The sequence below is a fragment of the Varanus komodoensis genome, unplaced genomic scaffold, assembly GCF_004798865.1.
Source record: "Varanus komodoensis strain SLA01 unplaced genomic scaffold, ASM479886v1 scaffold10, whole genome shotgun sequence".
Taxonomy (NCBI): Eukaryota; Metazoa; Chordata; class Lepidosauria; order Squamata; family Varanidae; genus Varanus; species Varanus komodoensis.
In genome coordinates this window covers 14,906,175-14,926,955 of record NW_025335269.1, presented here as the reverse complement: position 1 = coordinate 14,926,955, position 20,781 = coordinate 14,906,175, and the positions used below count along the sequence as shown (strand labels likewise).

Here is a 20,781-nt window from a genome sequence, read left to right as displayed (position 1 = left end):
CAAAGGAGGTTCATCCTATTTCTCTGCACAGTCCAAATTAAGGGTATGATGGGCAGGATGCAGTGTCTGCCCATAACCAGCCTAAAAGTTCTTGCAGGACAGATGCCAAAAAATAGGGGACAGTTCGTCTGGTTTGCAAGCTTTTGGAAGCTAGTGGTGAGCTGTTTTTAATCCTTAGTTTGTAAGAACATTTAAGGTGCAGAGACAATCTGGGGAAGCAGCCCCACTAACTTTTAGAGGCTACAGGCCCACCTCCCTCTCCATCTGACATCAAACAGAAGGCATTTTTCCACATGCACACATGAGCAGCAACTGAAAGTTGTTGTTGTTGTTGTTGTTATTATTATTATTATTATTACATTTCTATGCCGCTCCTTGCCGAAGCCTCGGGGCGGCTTACAACACAATAAAATACATCGAAATACAATAGCACATAATAAATTACCATTAAATACAAAAATACAAAAAATACATTGAGTTACAAACATAATAATATAAAATTAAAATTATCAGTATAAAATAAGTAAATAAATAATATAGGAGGAGAAAAGAGAAGGAAGAAGAAGTTGCCCTGGCCAGATCATATATTTTAACAATTAAAATGATGTTTAAATAAAAAGGTCTTTACCTGGCGCCGAAAAACCAGTAACGACGGTGCCAGGCGGACCTCTTTGGGGAGTGAATTCCATAGGTTGGGCGCCACCACAGAGAAAGCCCTCCTCCGAGTACTTACTCTCCTAATTTCTTTCATGGAGGGTTCCCGGAGAAGGGCCTCTCCCGCAGATCTCAAGGGGCGGTCGCAGCTGCATACTCTGGCCACCACCATTGGTCAGGGGACCAAGGGCCCCGGGAGGCTACTTCTTCTACTTTCCAGGAAGAATTTAATGGTAGGGGAACTAATCTAGCACCATCTATCTGCCTGCAAAGTAGCAGCTACAGGGATCTTCTCTCCCTCCTTCCTGTTGGAGAAAACATGTTGTTAGAACTCACACCTGTGACTGTAATACTGTCTTTAGTATGCAGACTCATATGCTACTTTTGGAGCTGTTCTTAGTTGTAGAGTAGGATAGAAATGCTATCAATGATGTGGAAGAATAAAAAATGGAGAACAAGTGTTAGGGAAAGCTGATACATATGTGCAATGTTGGTGTTACTAGAGTACATTCCTTAGGACGTCTTATTCCATGCATTCCCTGAAACAAAAGACTCTACTATCAAGTTGTATGGTCTTTGTCAAACACTTTTGATGGACATTAACATCAATACCTCCCAATCTATTCTACTCTGTGTTGATCTGAAGTAGTGTGTGTTGTGGGGGGGATTGGATCAGTAACAATTTGGAAAACCGTTCAGATTTGCAATTTGAAATTGCAAGAGACTGAAACAATCTAAACATGACAACCTAGTTACCAACAACACTGTTCAAAGTATTTTTCCATATGTACCTGGCAATATTGGTGTTTTTCCTATTTGAACATTTTTAATGATGTGAGCTCGTTCAATTCGACTTCCAAATCTTCAGAGTAAAAGGACACTGTTGTTTATGGATACTTAATTTGACTCAGAACTGCATTCAGTGAAGAATTTGAAATGCTATGAAAATTTCATATAGGGCTTTTGCCACTTTCAGAGCTCAGTTGTTAGCTGGTCTATAGTAGCAAGAGATTTTAACTTCAAGTTTTTTTCTAAGTGAAGGTCTTACAAGACCATCACCATTTGTATGATATTTTTTTCCATTGTATTGGCTTCCCAATACTAGTGGTTTGCTCTCATCTCATTTAAGGTGCAAGCCTTTTAATGTTTAGGCAGAAAAAAAGCCTTTTCTTCTGTGTAAACATGCATGCATAGAATTATGCACTTCATTCCTTTGCATGTTTCCTGAGATTTACAACTGATTTATTGGATCAGAATGAAGTGGTCAAGGATGCACTCAGTCAGAGATATCATGCAGCAGTTCTACCTTTCCCTCCTATATTCTATGGTATGAAAAAAGATGAAGAAAAAGCGAGAAAACCCACAAAGCTTGCCAATGGAAGATGAAAATGTAGGGACCCCTGGAAAATTGTGTGAATGGGGCTAGACAGTTGTATAGTCTGAAGTGGAAGCATCCCAGCTGACTTCCATGAAGCAAATTCCATCCAGGGTTTTGTAGCCATTCATTTAGTCCATCTACCCCAACACACACACAGAACACTGAGTCAGATTTGCTAAGCATTTGAGAAATGAAGTTACCTCCTTTTTAAATGGCAGTCTTCCCTTTTTAATTCCAGTTCATGATTCCCAGGACTTTCAATATTTTGTAAACAAAAGATAATGTCCCCACAAGTTGCCTATTCAAGCCCCAGCCATGGCTTGTGATGTCCCCCAAACTTAGGCAGCAAGGGTTTTTGTTTTTGTTTTGTTTTTTAGCAGGAAACATGCTTCCTGAGCAGCCAGCCATCATTCTGGGATTTTAGTTTGGAAAATGAAAGAGATGCAAAAAGACAGACTTACAATTAGGCCTTGTTTTAAAGGACACCAGGCTGAATTTCTCGAAGCACTGGAAAGTATTCCTATTTAGGCATGTTCTAATTAAACATTGATTTGCTACACTGTTCAGTCTTTATGAAAGTGGTCTGTTCTTTGACCTGTTTCTAATTCCTTAGATTTACATTATTTGGAAAGGTATCCCGTCATCTTCTGTGAGTCACACAATATAATCTAAAAAATTCCAGAGGCTTCCAAGGACATTAAATGTGTTTGATTTCTACTCTGCCTGGTCCAGTGGACTCGTTCGCTTGTTTGTTTTTTCTTCTAATTTTTAGAAGACAGGGCTTTGGGCAGTCATGAATCACAGCACAAGTCTGATGCAATGCGGGGTGATTTCACAATGTGCAGAGTAATCCTAAGTATAGTGGGGGGAAGTTGGTGATCTGCCACATCCAAAGCTTGTGGTAGCCACAGTAGGGTATGCAGGGGTGGGTGATCTTGTCACACAGCAGTCTGGCAGATCTCTGTTTTTCTGAATTCTCCCATGACATCTGTGGAGCTTTCCACAGCAATAATGGGGGTCATTGCAGAGGACATGCTCTCTCACAAATGGAACTCCTGTCTGCAGGTGGAGGGGCACTTCCTCCCCTTCCTAATCCCCTCTCAGGTAGCCAACTAAGGTACTTAAGGTTGCACTGTTACACTAAAACAAGATCAGAGATTGGATCCAGATTCAGACATACTTAAAGCAGTCCCATTAAAATCAATAAGGTTTATGATAGTCTTAGTTCCCATTCGTTCCAATCAGTTTACTCTGAGTATGACTAACCCTGGATCCAATTCAAAAATGGTAAAGCACTTTGCACTCTTCCAAATGCAACAGTAATAAGTGATGTATTAAACCAGCATGGTATGTATGATCAGCTGGTTCAGCCTTGCTAAAATTGCTGGCTTGTGTTCTCACACTTATGACAGCACACGGTATGCACAGTTAAGATACAAACAATTATGCTTATGTAAACTGCAATTACATCAAGTATGATAATTTACTTGTCCAATATTGTACAAGATCAAAGACAAGCACAGTTGATTCTTTAAGATGTTGGGCCAAATTCCTTCCTTTGGGCCAAATTTTATCATGCTTATTTAGTACCCATGTGAATACACAAAGTAAAGTCAATGGGACTGTTAGGATGAATAAACACTATTCAGTGCAGGAGTGCTGTCTGCCCTGAAGAATCTGCACAACCTATTTTGAAGTAATGTGTTTTGTAGTCCAGATGAGCATTTCAAATACTGCCGCCCCCTTCTACAAACATTCTTACCATCAAAATGCCTATCCTTATTAGAGAACATAACCCAAAGAGTACACTCTATGAATTTTAAAGAGAACCTCAATCATTTACTTGTCAGGATCTTGGCTGCTCTGGGCTTCATCTGATGGTCAGAATCAGAAGCCAACCTTAGTATTCACAGGATCAGTCCCAGGTCCTGCTGGCACTCTCAGCGTGCTGATGAGTACCATTTGGGAGACATGGAAGACGAGCTATATAAGAGCAAGCTCTTCCCTCCAGGATTGGTTTCAGCAATGTAGGTCTATAGGCAGATAGAGGATTCAGGGTCAGTCTAAAACTCCCCGACCTTGAGGCAGGTAAGCCCCTGAACCTGAAGGTTTGCTTGCAGCCAATGCATGGAGAAGGAGTAGCAGCAGCTATCTTTGCTGCTAGTATGCCTTGTACCCTGCATTTCATCTCGAGATGAAATGACACAGAAAGGAGCGGTGAGGCTGGGGAGCCGCTTAGATATGGCATAAGGTTTCAGCACCAGCTTCCTCCTTTCCCTGGAACATTCCTTTTCCTCCCCAGGAGAATTTGCTACCTCAGGGCAGCTAATGCAGTTCTTTCTGCACTGTATGCAAAGGGGTCAGGATAGGTTGCAGGACCATGGAACTGGAACTCTAAACCATTCTCTCCCTCCCTCCAGTGATGTCAGGAGGTCATAGGATTGTGCCTGAAGTGTTGGAAGCATGGTTTCTGTGCTGCAAATATACACCATGTTTTGGTCTCATTGCAAAATAGTAAATTTTTGGAGGATGGTAAAGGATGACATTATGACCTGCATCATATTAAACTCCCCTTGGACCCACTGATATTTTATTTGGTTCCCAGAGGGACAGTATAAATATGTAGATTTGCAACCATAGTATCACTTCTCTTTACAGGCATTATTTGGGAGGACATTCATTACTAGGGTCACCATAAGTTTGAGACACCTTGATGGTACATAAGGACAGCAAAGTGAGGCAAAGGCTAAACCTGCCACTTTCCCTAGATATTATAGTTCCGGGAAAGGTACAAATTTGCCCCTTTTCAAAGTCTCAAATTACAGCTTCTTTTCAGATAGAAACAAGTGTGATTCATCAGTAGGGGATCTATCTTATACAGTGGTACCTTGGTTCACGAACTTAATCTGTTCCAGGGCTCTGGTCGTGACCCAAATTGGTTGTGAACCAAATTAAATTTCCCCATAAGGTTCAATGTAAATAAGGTTAATCCATTCTGTAACCATTTTTAAAATCAGAAAACTGTGAAGAAAAGTGACAGTAACAAAGATTGCGGTCATCTCCCCCCACCCACCCCAAATACAAGCGCGGCCATCTCCCCGCCCCCACAGCACGACCGAGATTGCTCCTGTCATCCCGGCATGTGCCTGTCATCCCTGCAAGCGCCCGTCATCCGAACGCGCTAGGGGGTGGCGGGGAGAGACGGGTGTGATCGCGGGCGCACTGGGGGAGGGAGAGATGGGCACAAACAGTGTGCTGGGGGTGGGGAGATGGGCCGCGATCACAGTTCTGTTCATGCAGGGAAGGCGTGCCTGATCAGAGGCGCGCTCCTGCAGGAAAGACAGGCGGAATCTCGGCCATTTCCCCTGCGGCTCTGCTTCGCCGCTCCTGTCTTTCCTGCAGTAGCTGCCTCTGATCATGCATGCCTTCCCTGCACGAAAGCAAGTGGGATCGTGGCCATCTCCCCACTCTGGGGGGCGGGGGGAGATGGCTGCAATCTTGCTCGCCACCCAAAGCAGTGTTCGTGACTCAAGTCAAAAATTTTCAGAAATTTTTGTTCGTGGCTTGATTTGTTTGCGAACCAAAGCGTTCGTGAGCCGAGGTACCACTGTATAGATATAAGTCTATTGTTTTGTCTCCATGTTCCTGTCAATGTCTTGGTGTGGTGCTGGAGTGTGTATTATATTTGAGCAGTTGTGAAATGTTAGGTAGCATGATTTAACATTCTGAATTTCAGTAGTCTGGTTATAAAATAGATTCCATTTTTCTTCTGCAAAAGGTATCGAAAGGCTTTGGCCTTTTTCAAGGCTTCTATTATTTTCCACATATTTTTGTGAAGTTGAATATATGCAGTTGCTTCCCTGAATAGCATGGGACTGTTTTATTCAAAAATACATACTGATATAATTTGTATTGCAGACAGGAGATGAGTACAAATAACACACAAATCACTACCTCAGTCTGATCCAATAATACATTTTTGGCAGAGGAACTCCAATGTATGCACGGAAGGGCTTGCATAGAATAACTTGCCTCTTTGAAATCAAAAGCACAGTGGAAATTTCCATGGACTCTCTCCATAAGCTGAGATACCATAAAAGCACTGGAATACACACAGGACTCAACATCAAGATATTTACTGAAATAGTTAAGCAAATCCACTCTCAGAAGGCTCAGACTTAACAACCCCTCCATGTGACTTAGAGTCCAAGTTTACACTGAATCCTGTTGAACTGCTTTGCAAATCACCCTCGTATTTTTGCCTTTACTGAAATGTCACCACCTCCACACAGGAAGAGCTGGCTAAACTGGACTTAAGTTACAAAAACAGTCCTGCTTGGATCCCATTGAACAGAAAGACCCACAAGGAGTTGACATGGCCAGATCAAAGGCCTTATGGGCTAGTTGTCTACTCTGCCTCTAATACTGGATTCACACATTGTATCTGCACACACAGTCAACAATGCAAAGGATAATGCCAAAACATTATTCCCACTAAAATATATAAGTAACAATCTTCTACGCTTTCCTGGAAGCAAAAGGTTACTATTTCTTCTGTGGCAGAGAAATCAATTACAAATGCAAGTTTCCCACTTTACAGCATACAGAAACAGAAAGCATAAATACCCATAGAGGGCACAGTCCTCTGTGCATGTTTAGACCAAAAAATACTACAACTCCCAGCATGCCCCAGGAATCCATAGGGTTGCAGCATGACTCTCTCACGCAAGCACTTGGTGGCCAAACTGAGGCTCGTTGGGTTTATTTTGCACTCGCTGCGTGTGGGCACGCACTTGGTGCTCACCACCCACAGCCACCACCATGGAGCGCCTGCTTGTTCGACATTTACCATATGTGGCTCCTCCACTGAGCAAGTCTGGCCACCCTTGCACAATAACAAATTCAAGAAGGGCCCACATTCAATTCTAGCCTTTTCAGTTCAAAAAATCTGGGAGCAGGTGATGGGTAGAGGAAAAATCTCTGCTTGAGACCTTGAAATTCACAGCCAGAGTCCAAAACAGGGTCTGTGTTCTCTTTCCTCTTTTCATTTTGTTTTTCCTGTGCTCACATTTTGATTCTGTTCCGGATTACATTTGACTAGACAAGGCCTTCACAATCTGTTGCCTGCCAAGTCAAATGCAATTTGCCAGCCATGAATGGTGACTGTCAAATGCTTGACAAACCTTGTCTTTACTTTCCCAAGCCAGTAACAAAAGTATGTGGGCCGTGCCACTAGCCCTGATTGAGGGATTTTATACACTTTGCTGAGTGACAAGTGAATATGAAAGGAAAGTAGTGAATGGTGATTCAAGTTCTGTATGTGGTGCTGCTGGAATAATTGGAAATATTTTGGAAATGTAATCGTCATATTTGAACTGCCTAGAGATGTTATTAGCATTGTATAAATGTTATAATGTTATAAGCAGTGTATCAATATTACAAATAAATTCAGAAACAGGCTTGATGCTGATATCTGTAAGGGTGGAGAGGTTACTCTCAAAGGGCCTGTAGCACATTCTATCACCATTGCAATGCAACTGACATTACTTTATTTGCCTCTGTGAATCTTCTGATTTTTTGAATAATGCTTGGGAAAACCATCAAAATAAGGTTTTTTTATTATAGTAATGCAATTTCATGTCTCACCTCTTATTTATTTTCCAAAATGGGGTTTCTATTCATTTTCTGTCAAGGTTCAAATGAATAGACTATGATGTGTACTCATGTGATGGAATATTTCACTTTTCTAAGTAAATGGAAACATGCTCTTCCTTCACCACACTTTAAGCATGATTAAACATTTATGCAATGTAGAATGTACTATGCCCTAATCCTATATTTGCTGTTAGATTGAAGTTTTAGATTGTACTAATTCTGGTTTGTTTTTCTCTCGCTTACACTTTCTCTGAACAGTAGGGATAAGAGAAAAAGCTAGCAAAGAGGTGAGATGATGCTTCTGTACAACACAACAAGCCAAGTTAAACTAACGATCATGGAAATCCCTAATTAGTGGTAGTAACAAAGCTAATTGTCATTAAATGGGGATAAATACTTACCACATTCTACATAATATCTGAATTACACATTAGGCTATCAAATAGTGATTAATGGATGTCTTGTCTATACTGTCATTGTACAATTTCAGGATAGGAATGCAAGAGAATGCTTTTGATATTATCAGATTAGTTATAGCCTCAGTTTAACACCAGTAGTGACAGTATTTGCTCACAAAGAGGGCCCATTTTCATGATCTGTTTGCCTGTGATGGGCTATTTTTGCTTTTCTGGTTTGAATTGCCTTTTGGCTGTATCTTGAGATCTTCCTTCACCAATCAAGGTCACAGTTAAGACATTCATCAGAAACTTTTAAAAGTAGGATGAGCAATGGTGTGCTCTGCTGCACTTTTAGCCCACAGTAGATACCCAACTTGACTCCAAATAGCCATGACTCATTGGTAGAGGACCTGCTTTACCTGCAGAAAGTCCCAGTTTCAGTCCTTGGCATCTCCAAGTAAAGCTGGGAAATAATCCTCTCTGAGAGCCTGGAAAGTTGTTGCTAGTCAGTACAGTACCAAGTAGATGGACAAATGGCCTGAAAGATATGAAGGCAATTTCCTGTGACCACTTCACTTTGGGTCATGTGTTATCCAAATATGACTAGTGCAGAAAAAGTGTATCAACAAAGTGGACCTTAAAAAGAGACCTGCATGCTACTAAACCAAGTTACTCTTTTCTTTTCTTTTCTTTTCTTTTCTTTTCTTTTCTTTTCTTTTCTTGTAATGACATTGTTTTTAGTCAGAAAACTGAGAAGATTCTAGTAGAAAGGATTTTTGCTAGAACATTTTCAGGGATAGTTGTTTCTCTGTATGAGCAAAGATAACTTGTTTCTTATGTAATGTTTAATTTACAGGAAATCATTCCTAGCATACTGAGAAGGGTGATAATGATAACCTTCCAGAACAGGTAACTCTTTCAGTCAACTGGGCTGACTTAGAGCACAAGAATTGTTTTTTTCATAATATTTGCTTGTGACTCATTCTATTAACATAGGTCTACATTCTCACTGAGCTGGTAAACCTGTTTTATGAGTTGCAGAAGAGGCAGGAAGCTCTCCTGACTGAACACTTCTCCATGCCCCAAAAATAAAAGGATAATATCAATTTGCATACAAAACCAGACGTCAGGAAGAAGGGATTAGCTCTAGATTGGATTTCCTGGCTTTTAAGATTGGATCTAGATTGGATTTCCTGATGGTATTTTTAAAAAATATTTACTTTGTTAGAAGTATTCAGTTGTGTGAGCCCCAAATTTATAATCTCTGATTGGTTTAGAAATATTAAGTATGAGACACTTGGGACTCTCATCTCTGCTTCTGGTAAGTTGTACCCCATGTTAATTAGTATACATTCTTCTGTGCAGACCTCACTGAAATAAATGAATACTTTGCAAGAACACAAGCAGCAGTTTTGGCACTGAAGCTTGCACTGGACAGTTTCCTGATAGATTATGCCCTGTCTGTCTGCCACTTCTCTAGCACAACTGTATTCGTTTCTGAAAAGTAAATCCAATTACGCTTTGGTCACCCTGTGGGTGTCCTGTGCTGATGCCGAAACAGGAACAGAGGGTCCCCTGTGGTCCTTTAGGTGTATCAGCTGCTTTGTAAAACATGGACCATTGTATCTGCCTGGACAAGCTGCTTGAGTTTGGGATACAGGGATCCTGTATGGGGATGTTCTGCTTCCACATGAATGGGCAATGCCAGAAAGTGGTGCCAAGAGATTGTTGCTCTGTTCCGTAGCAATTGCAGTGCAGGGTTCCTCAAGACTCTTTAAAACCTTCTCCGTAGTTTTAAGCATCTACACAAAACTGCTGGGAAATGTCTGTGGATGTGGTAAGAGGTTGGTGACTTCTACCTCCAATTCCCTTTTCATCTAATACAGGAGAAGTGGCTGATGTTCTGAATGTGTGCTTCAGCAGGGCAAGGAACTGGAGAAAAGGCCAATATACTGATACTCAGTATTGACTGCGAAGGATTTGTCTGCTTGATTAAGTGGTGTTGTTCCTGGAGAAAACTGCACTCCCCCCCCCACCCCCTGCCCCAAGTAGTAGGTTGATAATTTGAGAATAAGCTTGGATCTCTCATTGTTACCAGAGCATAGGAAGCCTTGCTGCCTCTCCAGCTGCCTTTTATCATTCGTTTCGGGCTGATAACCCAACTACAGCCCTAACTGGACAGAGACAGCCTTGCAAGGATTACTTGCACTGGGAAGCTGGGTAAGACCTTTTTATTCAAACAGTATTTTAATAATGTTTAATATTTATATATTTTAATTGGGCAGGCAGTGTGTTTCCAGGTTTTAATTGTAATTTGTTTTATTTATTTATTTCTGTGAGCCATCCCATGGCTATGTAGCAAGGGGATGGCATATATAAACTTTAAATAAATAAATAATAAGCTCCTGGTTCTATCCTTGCAATGTTTTGTGTGTGGCTGCTTTGGAAAACGATCTAGAAAACCTCAGTCCAGAACAAGAGAGCTAGATTATTAACTGGGACTATAACTTCTCAAAGTAGTTGCTTTGGGGATGGCTGGGTTTGTGAAAAAGAAACTATGCATTGCAGCTTTAAGAGCAATAGAATTTTGATTGACTCTGCTGCAGGATGCTTGCTGGGTATGTTGGTTGATGGACAAAACTCTGAATTTGATAGTTGAATTTGGCTTCCTCTAAAGCAGTTCTGTTGTTGTTCTCACACTACAGCTAGAGATGCAGCAAATTGAAAAAATTGAAAAAAATAAATAAAAATCTTCTATGGATTGTGATGTGAACTGAACACTTACAGTGTGGGCTGTTTTTATTTTATTTATTTATTTGTATTTATTTAAGGTTCATGGTGGAATGCTTAAAAGCTTCTCTTCTCTGCCCCCTTCACATAGTACTGCTACTGTGGGGGGTGGGGGAGGTGCTTACACAAAATCTGCAGCAGTTTCTGATAGTACATAAGTCAGATCGGCAGAATATGGTGATTTTTCTGAATGCTACTGGATGCCAGCTTTTTTTCAGGCTTCACAGGAGAGAGTCAGTTACGATGCCTGAGCTGCAGATCTTCAGCAGTACTGTCTACCAATGAAATTTGAAATCATTTAAAACCTTTTCAAACCCCCTTGCAATGCCTGGTGGCAGAAGGCATGGTTGTAGCTTCATGACTGTTCTTTTTGTCTGCACAGAACTTTGTGAGTGCATTAAAGCAGCAGAATATTTGGGATGGTATCACTATATGCTATATGATCAATGATTACTATATGATCAAAAATGGAAAGTTATTGGGGCAAATCTAATTCAAAGGCCAAATCCAGTTGCTGAGTGCATCCCGTCTTCTAATCCCTGGCCTGCAGAGAGGCAGGAGAGGTGTGTAACTGGAGGGACCTCTCTGGCAGAAGAACATTTGAGAAATGGAAGTGGAGGCTTCATGCTCCATCCTTAACTCTGCTCACAAAATAGCCCTCCAAGAAATCCATGTGTTGACCAAGGATCTACCACAAAAGTGGACAGCTTGTAATCCTCTAGATATTTGTCTCCCATCAGCCATAGCTACCATAGCCAATAGTGATGGGACATGGATGTTATAGTCCAAAACATGTGGAAGCCCACAATTTGTCCACCCTTATTCAACCTCCTCCAGCTGACAAGGGAAAAAAAATAGATTAACAGGGGGAGGGGGAAGCAGAGAATCTGCTGAGGGTGTACAGTCAAAAGAACATTTACAGTTTATCCCAACATACAGGAAATACATGCAGCATGTTGGTAGCCCCCAAGAGGACTTGCAAAGATGGAGTCTGTACAAGATACTGTTATAACCTATCAGTTACATACAAAGTTTGGAGGAGGGTGGGGCAGTTTGCTATAGGCACAATAGAGCTAAACAACAGGGTTGACCGTGATTGAGACTCAGAACACAAAAAGAAAAACCTTCAGGGCAGGCAAACATTAGCACAGGGGTGACCAAGCTGAGGCTTGCAAGCTGCATGCAGCTCTTTGAGTTTATTTTGCAGCTCACAAAGGGGCTGAAATGTGTCAATGCGCGATTCTGCTTGGGACCAGTGAAAGAGGATCGAACGGGAGAACCTTCCAGCTCAGCTGCTCTGCTAACTAAGGTGTCATTATTCTCTAATCCTCGTCCACCTGTAGAGGTGTCCGTGATTGGCCAATTGGGTACCAGCCTGGGCCAATGGAAGTGAGGCACACATGCGGGACGGACAAGACTGAGAGTCTGGTTCAGAGCCAGAATGGCGAGTGCCGCTACTGCGACCGGTCCTTTGCTTGGTTTGAACTTTTCAGAAGCTGTTATAAAAATAGCGCAGACCAAGGCAGACGCTGATGAGATTGGCAGGGCCTATCAGAAAGGCAAGGATTTGTTTCTTAGGTGGCTCGTGTTTCAAAATTGCCAGGAGATACTGTCTTGGATGCTGTGTTTTGGGTGCAGCCTACCTCAGAGCGTTGTTGTGAAGCTAAAATGGCGGTTCACTGTTCATGTGCCCCATCCTGAACTACTTTTTTTTTTTTTAAGGGGGTAACACAATTTTAACCTGTAATTGGTAAACGCTGGACCATAAGAAAGGCTGAGTGCTGAAGAATTGAGGCCTTTGAATTGTGGTGCTGGAGGAGACTCCTGTGAGTCCTTTGGACTGCAAGGAGTTCAAACCAGTCAGTCCCAGAGGAGATCAACCCTGACTGCTCTTTAGAAGGCTAGAAACTGAAGCTGAATCTCAAATACTTTGACCATCTAATGAGAAGGAAGGACTCACTGGAGAAGACCCTAATGCTGGGAACAATTGAGGGCAAAAGAAGAAGGGGGCAGCAGAGAATGAGGTGGTTAGATGGAGTCGCTCGGTGTGAGCTTAAGTGAACTCCGGGAGATGGTGGAGGACAGGAAGGCCTGGAGAAATGTTGTCCATGGGGTCGCAATGGTCCAATGCAACTTCGTAACTAACAACAATTGGTAAAGGGCCTTTTCTTACCAGACAATCTGATTGGGTGTCTTTGTTATTCCTTGGCTTGGGGAAGGGTTTGTTGTGGATAATATTTTTGCAGTAAGTAAACCTTTGTATCTTATCTGCAATATGTTACTTGTAGCAAAGTCTGTTTAGTAATAAATAAATATTTGTTCATGTCTTGCAGCTCTCAAGCATCTGACATTTACTGTATGAGGCTGTTCAGCTGAGCAAGTTTGGCCACCCCTGCATTAGCATGTCTAAGGTGTGCCCCCAAAGGAAGACCTTTCAGAACAGGCACATTAGCCTCTTATCAGGAATCCCACCTTAACTCTAAAATTGTTCTTAAAATATCAGGCCTTTAAGCTGCCAGATTATGGCAGAGCTTCTGCTCATTTTGTCTCGACACAATACTTATTCCTCTTCTTAAATTCAGTATTAACAGTATGAGGGGCATAGCTTTTGCCAAACTGGTAGGTCAGTGGGGTACTGTGGGGACTCCTTCCCCTGCAGCAGGAGTGACCAAGGACTCATAATTAAATGCAGTTTGAGATCAAAGGGGGTAGCCTCTGCAATCTTAACTACTGTTTCGCCAAGTTGCTAGAAAACATGTTAATGTCTAAGCCCTGGGGTTAAGTATTGATAAGTACAATGCTGCTGTTCCAGTGCCCAAACCATAAAGAACACCACACACACCAGTAATTAAGTACAATTCCTTTGAGCAAAGAATAGTAGATGCAATTCGGATGACTTCAGCATAATATTAATTAGCTTGCACCTACTCAGCACTTTGAAAATACAATGCATTTTATAATAAACATTATGTATCACATTTTTCTTTCCATCTGTGCTGCCCTTTCTGTCACAGTGCCATGAGTTTTTGTTTAGTGTTTGCTTGCTTTGTTTTGGCAGGAGATCTGTAAAGGAGATGCATAATGAAATTACACTCTTCATTGCTGGGTGTCCAAAGAATCAAGATAGGCTTCAGAGCCCAACAGAAGTTTGAAGCAAATGGAAAACCTCACCTCCTGAATTTCTTTATAAGTGCAAAGGGGCAAGAACTAATCAGCTGCAAGCCTGCTACTTCCTTGCAATGTGACACAGCATTCACACACACCCATGGGCAGATGGAAGTCACTCTGTGATGACTTCACCATGTCAGATGTTATGCTGATTGCACCAATTGATAACAGTGATTATTTATCATATTTGCCACACTGTGATCTTTGTCCAAGGAGCTCAAGGTACAACATGTGAACTTGTCCCACTTTATTCTATCCACAAACCCATCCAAGTCAGGTGAACAGGTAATGACTTGCCCAAAGCTACACACTTCAGAGCAAAACGGGTAATTGAATACAGGGATGGATGAAGGCAGCTGTAGCACTTTTAATCAGGGCTGTCCCCCAAGACATTGTACAGCCTCAGGAACAGAAAGTACAATGTGGTGCTTCCTACTTCTTACCAGAACAGCTGTTGGATTTTACTTTGATGCTGGTGAAAAGATGCCATCTCAGATGGCCGGTTGTGAATTATCAAAAAAAAAAAAAAATCATGTGCATGTCTGCACACACAGACGCACACGGGCTAAATGAGATGTGCATCTGCTAGTTTATATCGCATGAAAATTTAGGAAATCATGATTGAAATGTCAGTAGAAATTCAGTCCTGCCCAGCATTGTGTGGAAGACTGTGGCCAGGTACCCTGCATGCCTGTCCGTTCAGTTTGTACCAGGTGCCAAGTGTTGATGGGCAATGGGTGTTATGCTGCTTTATCCACAAGCCAACATTGTACAGGGCAGCCCTTCAAAGAGAGGACTGCCTGCAGTACAAAAGGATGCCTGGTCACTCCATCCACCTCTGTGCAGGCTGGTGGAAGGGGCATTGACCAAGTTGCATAGTGCGCACATCTCTGCTCCCCAAGACCTTGTTGCTGCTTTGTGTCCCCACCATCTGTTACCTGAGGCATCACTTTGTCAAAGGGTAGGGCCATCCCTGCCCTGGTGCATATTTGTAGCTACCCTATACTTTCTGGTATACAGTTGTAGTGCATCTTTCCTTTCGAAGCCTTTCAGCTTGGGGGTGGAGTAGGGTGGAGCGGAACTGAGCTGAGCTAGGAAATGTAAATACACAGCCCATGCCAGCAAAGATTTGGCATTGATTGGCTGTTGCCTGTGATATCATCAAGAAACCTCCTGCCAAGCTCTAGAGCAGTGAGGCATTTCTTCCTTTTTAAATTAATAATGAATAATAATGAATGAATAAGCATGTAGGCAGCATGTAAAAATAAAGAAAAGACAGGCGGTCTAGCAGACAAGAACGGCAAGACTGATGGTGGAGACAGAAGCTGATTTGCTGCTGTGTCTGTCCATCCTTTGAATAGCAAAGCCAGGAGTTAGCCACACTCACACCAAAGTTCAAGGACCTGCTGTGATTTCTGTCTTCAGTTTCATGTCATCTTTCTTGCTCTACACCCCACAGTATTAATTTCAATAATTCCTTCCCTTTCCCTCATGTTTCTTGCTGTGAGACTGTAAGCTGTTTTGGCAGAAATCTGTGTTTTAAACTTTGTACAGTGCCTAGTACAGAGTTAGGTGCTTGCTAAATAATAACAGCACCCGGCTGATTCTCAGTCCAGAGGGCTAAAGGAGCCTGGAGCAATGTTTGCACCATTTGGCACTTTAACCCCAATTTACAGCTGCTGTAGCATTATCAGTAACAGCATTAAATCCAAACCCAGACTTATTCTGTTCTAAGCATCCCAAAACTGTGTGGCAGCTTTCTCCATACTGGTGCCTTCCAGGTCTTTTGGACTACAATTTTCATCATCTCTGAGCATTGGCCAGGCTAGGCAAGGCTGATTCTGAGAGATCAAGAGTAATTCTTCTTGTTTTATACAGTGGTTCTTTTAGGATTCTTCTGCTCCACAGGATGTTATTGGCACCTCCATATTTCTGACTAGAGATTATGGCTAGCCTACACCAGTTGTAACTGCAGTCAAACAAAGCCCATAAGCCATGTATTGTGAACAACCAGGTATCTGACAATTGCCTTGTTCTTATGGTCCCAGGCAGATGGCAAATGTGAGATTTTTATTGTGTTTTCAGCAGTGGTGTGGTGGTTTGACTGCACAGGCCATGTGCAGGCTTATTGAATGGGACTGAATTTTTTCTTGTTATTAAGTGAGCACTCCATGGCACCATTTTTCCAATACATTCTTTTTGGATGTTCATTTATGGGGCCTAGTGTGTAGTAACAGTGACGAGGTCTTGCACTGATGAATTTCTTATACCTACTTGATTTTATTTCAGTCACTGAACAAGTTTCGTGTTTCCAAACTCATAGCGCTACCAAACAAAGGGCATTGTGCAGCTCCTCTAAAGTATTTTCTTGGTTTGGTTGAAAGAACGAAGATAGAAGAAACATGGGGAAAACACCAGAAAGACAATGCCAGCATACTCACTCAGCTCCACAGGGCCAGCTCAAGTAAGCTGACTACCTCAGACAGCAGGTTTTAATTATTCTATTTATGATACTTTAATTGCTGGGTGAGGGGAGCCAGCAATTAAAACCCCCATGTTTGTGGGATTTTCTGTCTCATGCCAAAATCACTGACTTTGGATATTGGGCAGCTTAATTTGTTGCCTGGGGTGGGGGCACCATTAGCTGTTCTGCCTTCTGCAGCAAAACATCTGGTACCATCCCTGTCTCCCTGATGCCAGTCCTGTGAATCAGACATTGCACAGTAAAGGCCTCATGTGGATTGTAGTGGAGTTATTCTCTTTTCCCCAGCAGTAGAGAACTTTTCTCGGGAATTGCAGGGGAGGCCTTGTTCACGATGATCCAAACCCTCCTGGATCTATTTGCAATCTAATTGCTCAATAAATGTCCTGTTATTTTAAGAACCTTGTGGTGCTATTTTCAACATCTCTATACATACTTACATACCTTCCAGTAGATCAAACAAGGCAAAGATGGCACCTTTAATTTTCTTAAAGGGATGTGTGACTTTGGTATGCATGCCTACCACATGGGTTCATTTAATGTGCAGCAGTCATGCAGCATGTGTCACTGCAAGTAGGATGGTCAAAGGGAAAAGGCAATCTTGAGAGGAACAGGATGGGGAAAAGACGTGTTTTTGCTGACCTTCCTATAGTATCAAGACTGCTCTTTTATTGGTAATGTCTATTTTACTTTTTATTTATAACTTGTTTTGTTGAATGGAAAAAAAACTTGAATGTGTACGTAATGGTTTTTACTGTATCCACTTTTTAATCTCGAGGGTTCCAACCACCTTAAAAGGGGCCCGAAAAGTAATGTTAAAGGCTAAACGCCAAGTTAAAATACTGTATTTGAAAACAACAACGATATAAAATAAACATTCCTGTGTGGCCCGGGCAAGGGAGGAGCCCCCCCCCCGGACTTCTGGCCCAAAGTTCTGGCTCGACGGCGCCCCGGTTCTGCAGCCTCTGGATAACGCCAGCTCTCCCCGCTTTTTTTGACCGCGGGAGGGGGGCCCATAGGGCGGGCAAAGCAACAGCCCCAGCCGCCGCTCACATAAGTCACCGCGGCGAGCGCGCCGCTCGAGCAGGCCCCGCCTCCGCGGTGCAGAGAGGGCGGGCCGGCCGGGCGCTTCAGCCTCCTGCACATAACAAGTCGGGCACGCCGGCGAAGGAAGCAGAGGCTGGCGCAGCTCCTGCTGCTGGCTCCGGAGGCTGCTTCCAGGGGGCGCTACTCCCTCTCCCACCGAGAAGAGGGCGGCTGCGAACTCAGCTGAGATTGCCTGGGCCGACCCAGGAGGACGGAGGTGGAGGTTTGGTGCCTTCCCTGCCCTGCTTGGCAAAGGCGTCGAGGTTGGGAAATCAGCCGGCGGAGGGAGGAAGGAGGGAAGAGTCCACCGTGGGGCGGACGAGGAGCTGCTTCAAAAGGCACCGCGCAAGCCCCTTGCGACTCGGATGCAGTCCCGGCGAGATGCTCCAGTGAGAGTCGCTTTCTCCAGGGAAGCGCGGCGCTGGGTTGCCGTCGCGCCCCCGCCGCGGCGCAGCCACTTTCCAGGGGATCCCTTGGGGCTCGCCCCTTTGCAGGTGTGGGACGCTTCGCCCGCCTGGCACTGGCGAGGGGCACGAGGGACGCCTCTGCCTCGTAACGCGGCGAGGGAAGCTTGTTCTGTTCCACTGCAAGCGTGCCTGTGTCTGCGGGTGCGTTTAGAATATTTTTAACTTTCCCCTCCGCCTGGCTTCAGGAGCAGGCTAATAATCTCAGCCACTGCTGCCAACTTTGGTTTTTCAGCCCAGTGTTTACAAGCCTTTCGTGATGAAAGATTTCTGGTTGTGTTTTTCAATGGGACGCTTTGCCTTGTGCTCCTCTTCTTCAGAAGTTGTCTGTTTAGCTGCCCTTTCCATGTGAAGAGGAGAATCTTGGTCAGTGCCAAGGGCCCGTCTGCCCAGAAAAACCACCCGCCCCATCAGAGCTGCAAAACGCACCGACAGGACATCAGAGTATCGCATTGCTGAGACAGGACTAGTCATGGGGGGAAACCTTGGCTGTCACCGGTCCATCCCCAGAGACCCTTCAGACCTCTGCCACAGTCGAAAGTTCAGTGCAGCGTGCAACTTTAGCAACATCCTCGTCAACCAGGAGAGACTGAACATCAACACCGCCACTGAGGAGGAGCTCATGACTTTGCCTGGCGTCAACAGGATGGTTGCCCAAAACATTGTGGAGTACCGGGAGTATATTGGGGGCTTCAAGAAAGTGGAGGACTTAGCCTTGGTCAGTGGCGTTGGAGCCGCTAAGCTGGAGCAGGTCAAGTTTGAGATCTGCGTGAGCAGCAAAGGCAGTTCAGCCCAGCACTCGCCCAGCTCTTTACGAAAGGACCAGAACCTCGACCACCTTTCTGCTGCCAAGATCAATATTAACACGGCCACACCTGCTCAGCTTATGAGCATCCGTGGCATAACAGAGAAGATTGCCAATGGCATTGTAGAGTACCGTAAGGAGCATGGGCCCTTCAAGAGCATTGAAGACCTAGTCAAGATGGATTGCATCAACTCCTCATTTTTGGACAAAATCCGACATCAGGTGTTCGCAGAGCGGTCGCGGCCCCCTTCAACAAACACCAATGGTGGCCTCAATTTCATGGTCAAACCTCACCCAAGCCCCACCTCACTCAGCCTTCAGAGTGAGGATTTGGATTTTCCGCCAGGAGGGCCAACTCAGATTATCTCCACCCGGGCCACTGTGGAGATGTTTGGTGGGATGCGGGATGGGAAGCCTGTCTTGAGGGTGGCCACCTGGAACCTGCAAAGCTGCTCTGTTGAAAAAGCCAACAATCCTGGTGTGCGAGAAGTCATATGCATGACCCTACTAGAAAACAGGTATTTATTGTGTCTTTATTGATACTGTTTGGGCAGTTCCAGCAAATATTTATCCTTTGTTTACTTTTTCCATTGTTGCTTACTTCATGTTCTGCATATCCATCCTGCTGGTAAATAAACATCCAGTGGTGAAGAATTATTGGCATGCAGATAATCCACTCTGTTGTCTTGCGATAACCTGGTTTAGGCAGATAACATAATTGAACCAAGTGAACTCAACTCCTTTCTATTTATACACCCATAGGTAAACCTGTTGAATCTGTAGACCATAGTAACATCCTTGCAGTCATACTACCATTGGACATCATCAATTCATATGCTGAAGCTCAGGGGTAGAGCATTTGTCTGCTGAAGACTCTGAGTTAAATCCCAGTATCTTTAGTTAAGGTTGGAAAATCTTTTGCCTAAAACCTTGGAGAGCTGCTGCCAATCAGTGCTGGCAATTCTGGGTTCAATAGTCTGGAATAGTGTAAGACAGCTTCCTTTACTCCCATATCCTATGTTGAGGAATGTCAGAGCCTAGTATTCGAACCTGTTTGCATGATTAGACTTCATTGAAATATGTGAGATCCTATTCAGAAATATACTTATCTAGACTGATAGGCCATCAATTAGAACAGCAGGGAAAATTAGGAGTCTACTAGGAGTATACTACTTCATATTAGTAAGGTATCATTTGACAAGTGCAGTCTTTCTGGGCAAAGATTCTGCACCTTTGCTTGTGGCTGGAAGAAGATAACTATCTAACTGAATTGTAGGGTATCCAGGGTAGGGTTACTATTTGCTTTTAAAATAATTATTTTTTCTGTTCCTCATTTTCTTTTTTTCATGACTTTGCCTAATGCATTACAGTCCACCTTTCCTAGATTGTTCTGCTTTACTTTGCTTTTTTTCCTCTTGCCTTGAGGCTTTAGAACAGCAGGACAAACTCAAATGTTAGGTTGGTATTATATGTTGCTCTGTTAACACCCCATCATCCAGATAAGTTCTGTTGATTTCAGTGGTCCAGTTAGTGCAGGGGATGGGCAGAAAGTAGATCGGATCTCTGGGTGACTTGCAATAGATCTGCAGGAGTTCCTGGCTCCCTTTTGGTTAATAATAGCAACATCTTAAATGCTTCCCTTGCTCTTAAATGTTGATGAAAAAGAACAATTGAGGGGAGCTTGGTTCAACAATTTCTGGACTGAACATGTACTCAGACACACTCTGGTCCGTAATTCTTAGTGTATGTCCACCCTACTGAGCCACTGTTTCACAATTAGTGGATCTCAGGGTTCTGGTTAAAACAAAAGTATATCTTGCAAGCCTGAAGTCTGCTCACTCCTGGTTTAGTGGGTTGCACAAGATTAGAGGTTGAGAATTATCACGAGCTACTTTCAATGT

General features: G+C 43.3%; 1 protein-coding gene across 1 annotated transcript in view; it reads left to right on the top strand.

Moving 5' to 3' along the window:
- The first annotated feature begins 17,871 nt into the window (after positions 1-17,871).
- The window catches only part of EEPD1 (endonuclease/exonuclease/phosphatase family domain containing 1), a 57,205-nt gene continuing 54,295 nt past the window's right edge, over positions 17,872-20,781 (top strand). The window contains exon 1 of the mRNA XM_044419132.1: positions 17,872-19,398. Within this exon, the coding sequence (XP_044275067.1) occupies positions 18,548-19,398 (851 nt within the window). The 5' untranslated portion in view covers positions 17,872-18,547. The remainder of the gene's footprint in view (positions 19,399-20,781) is intronic.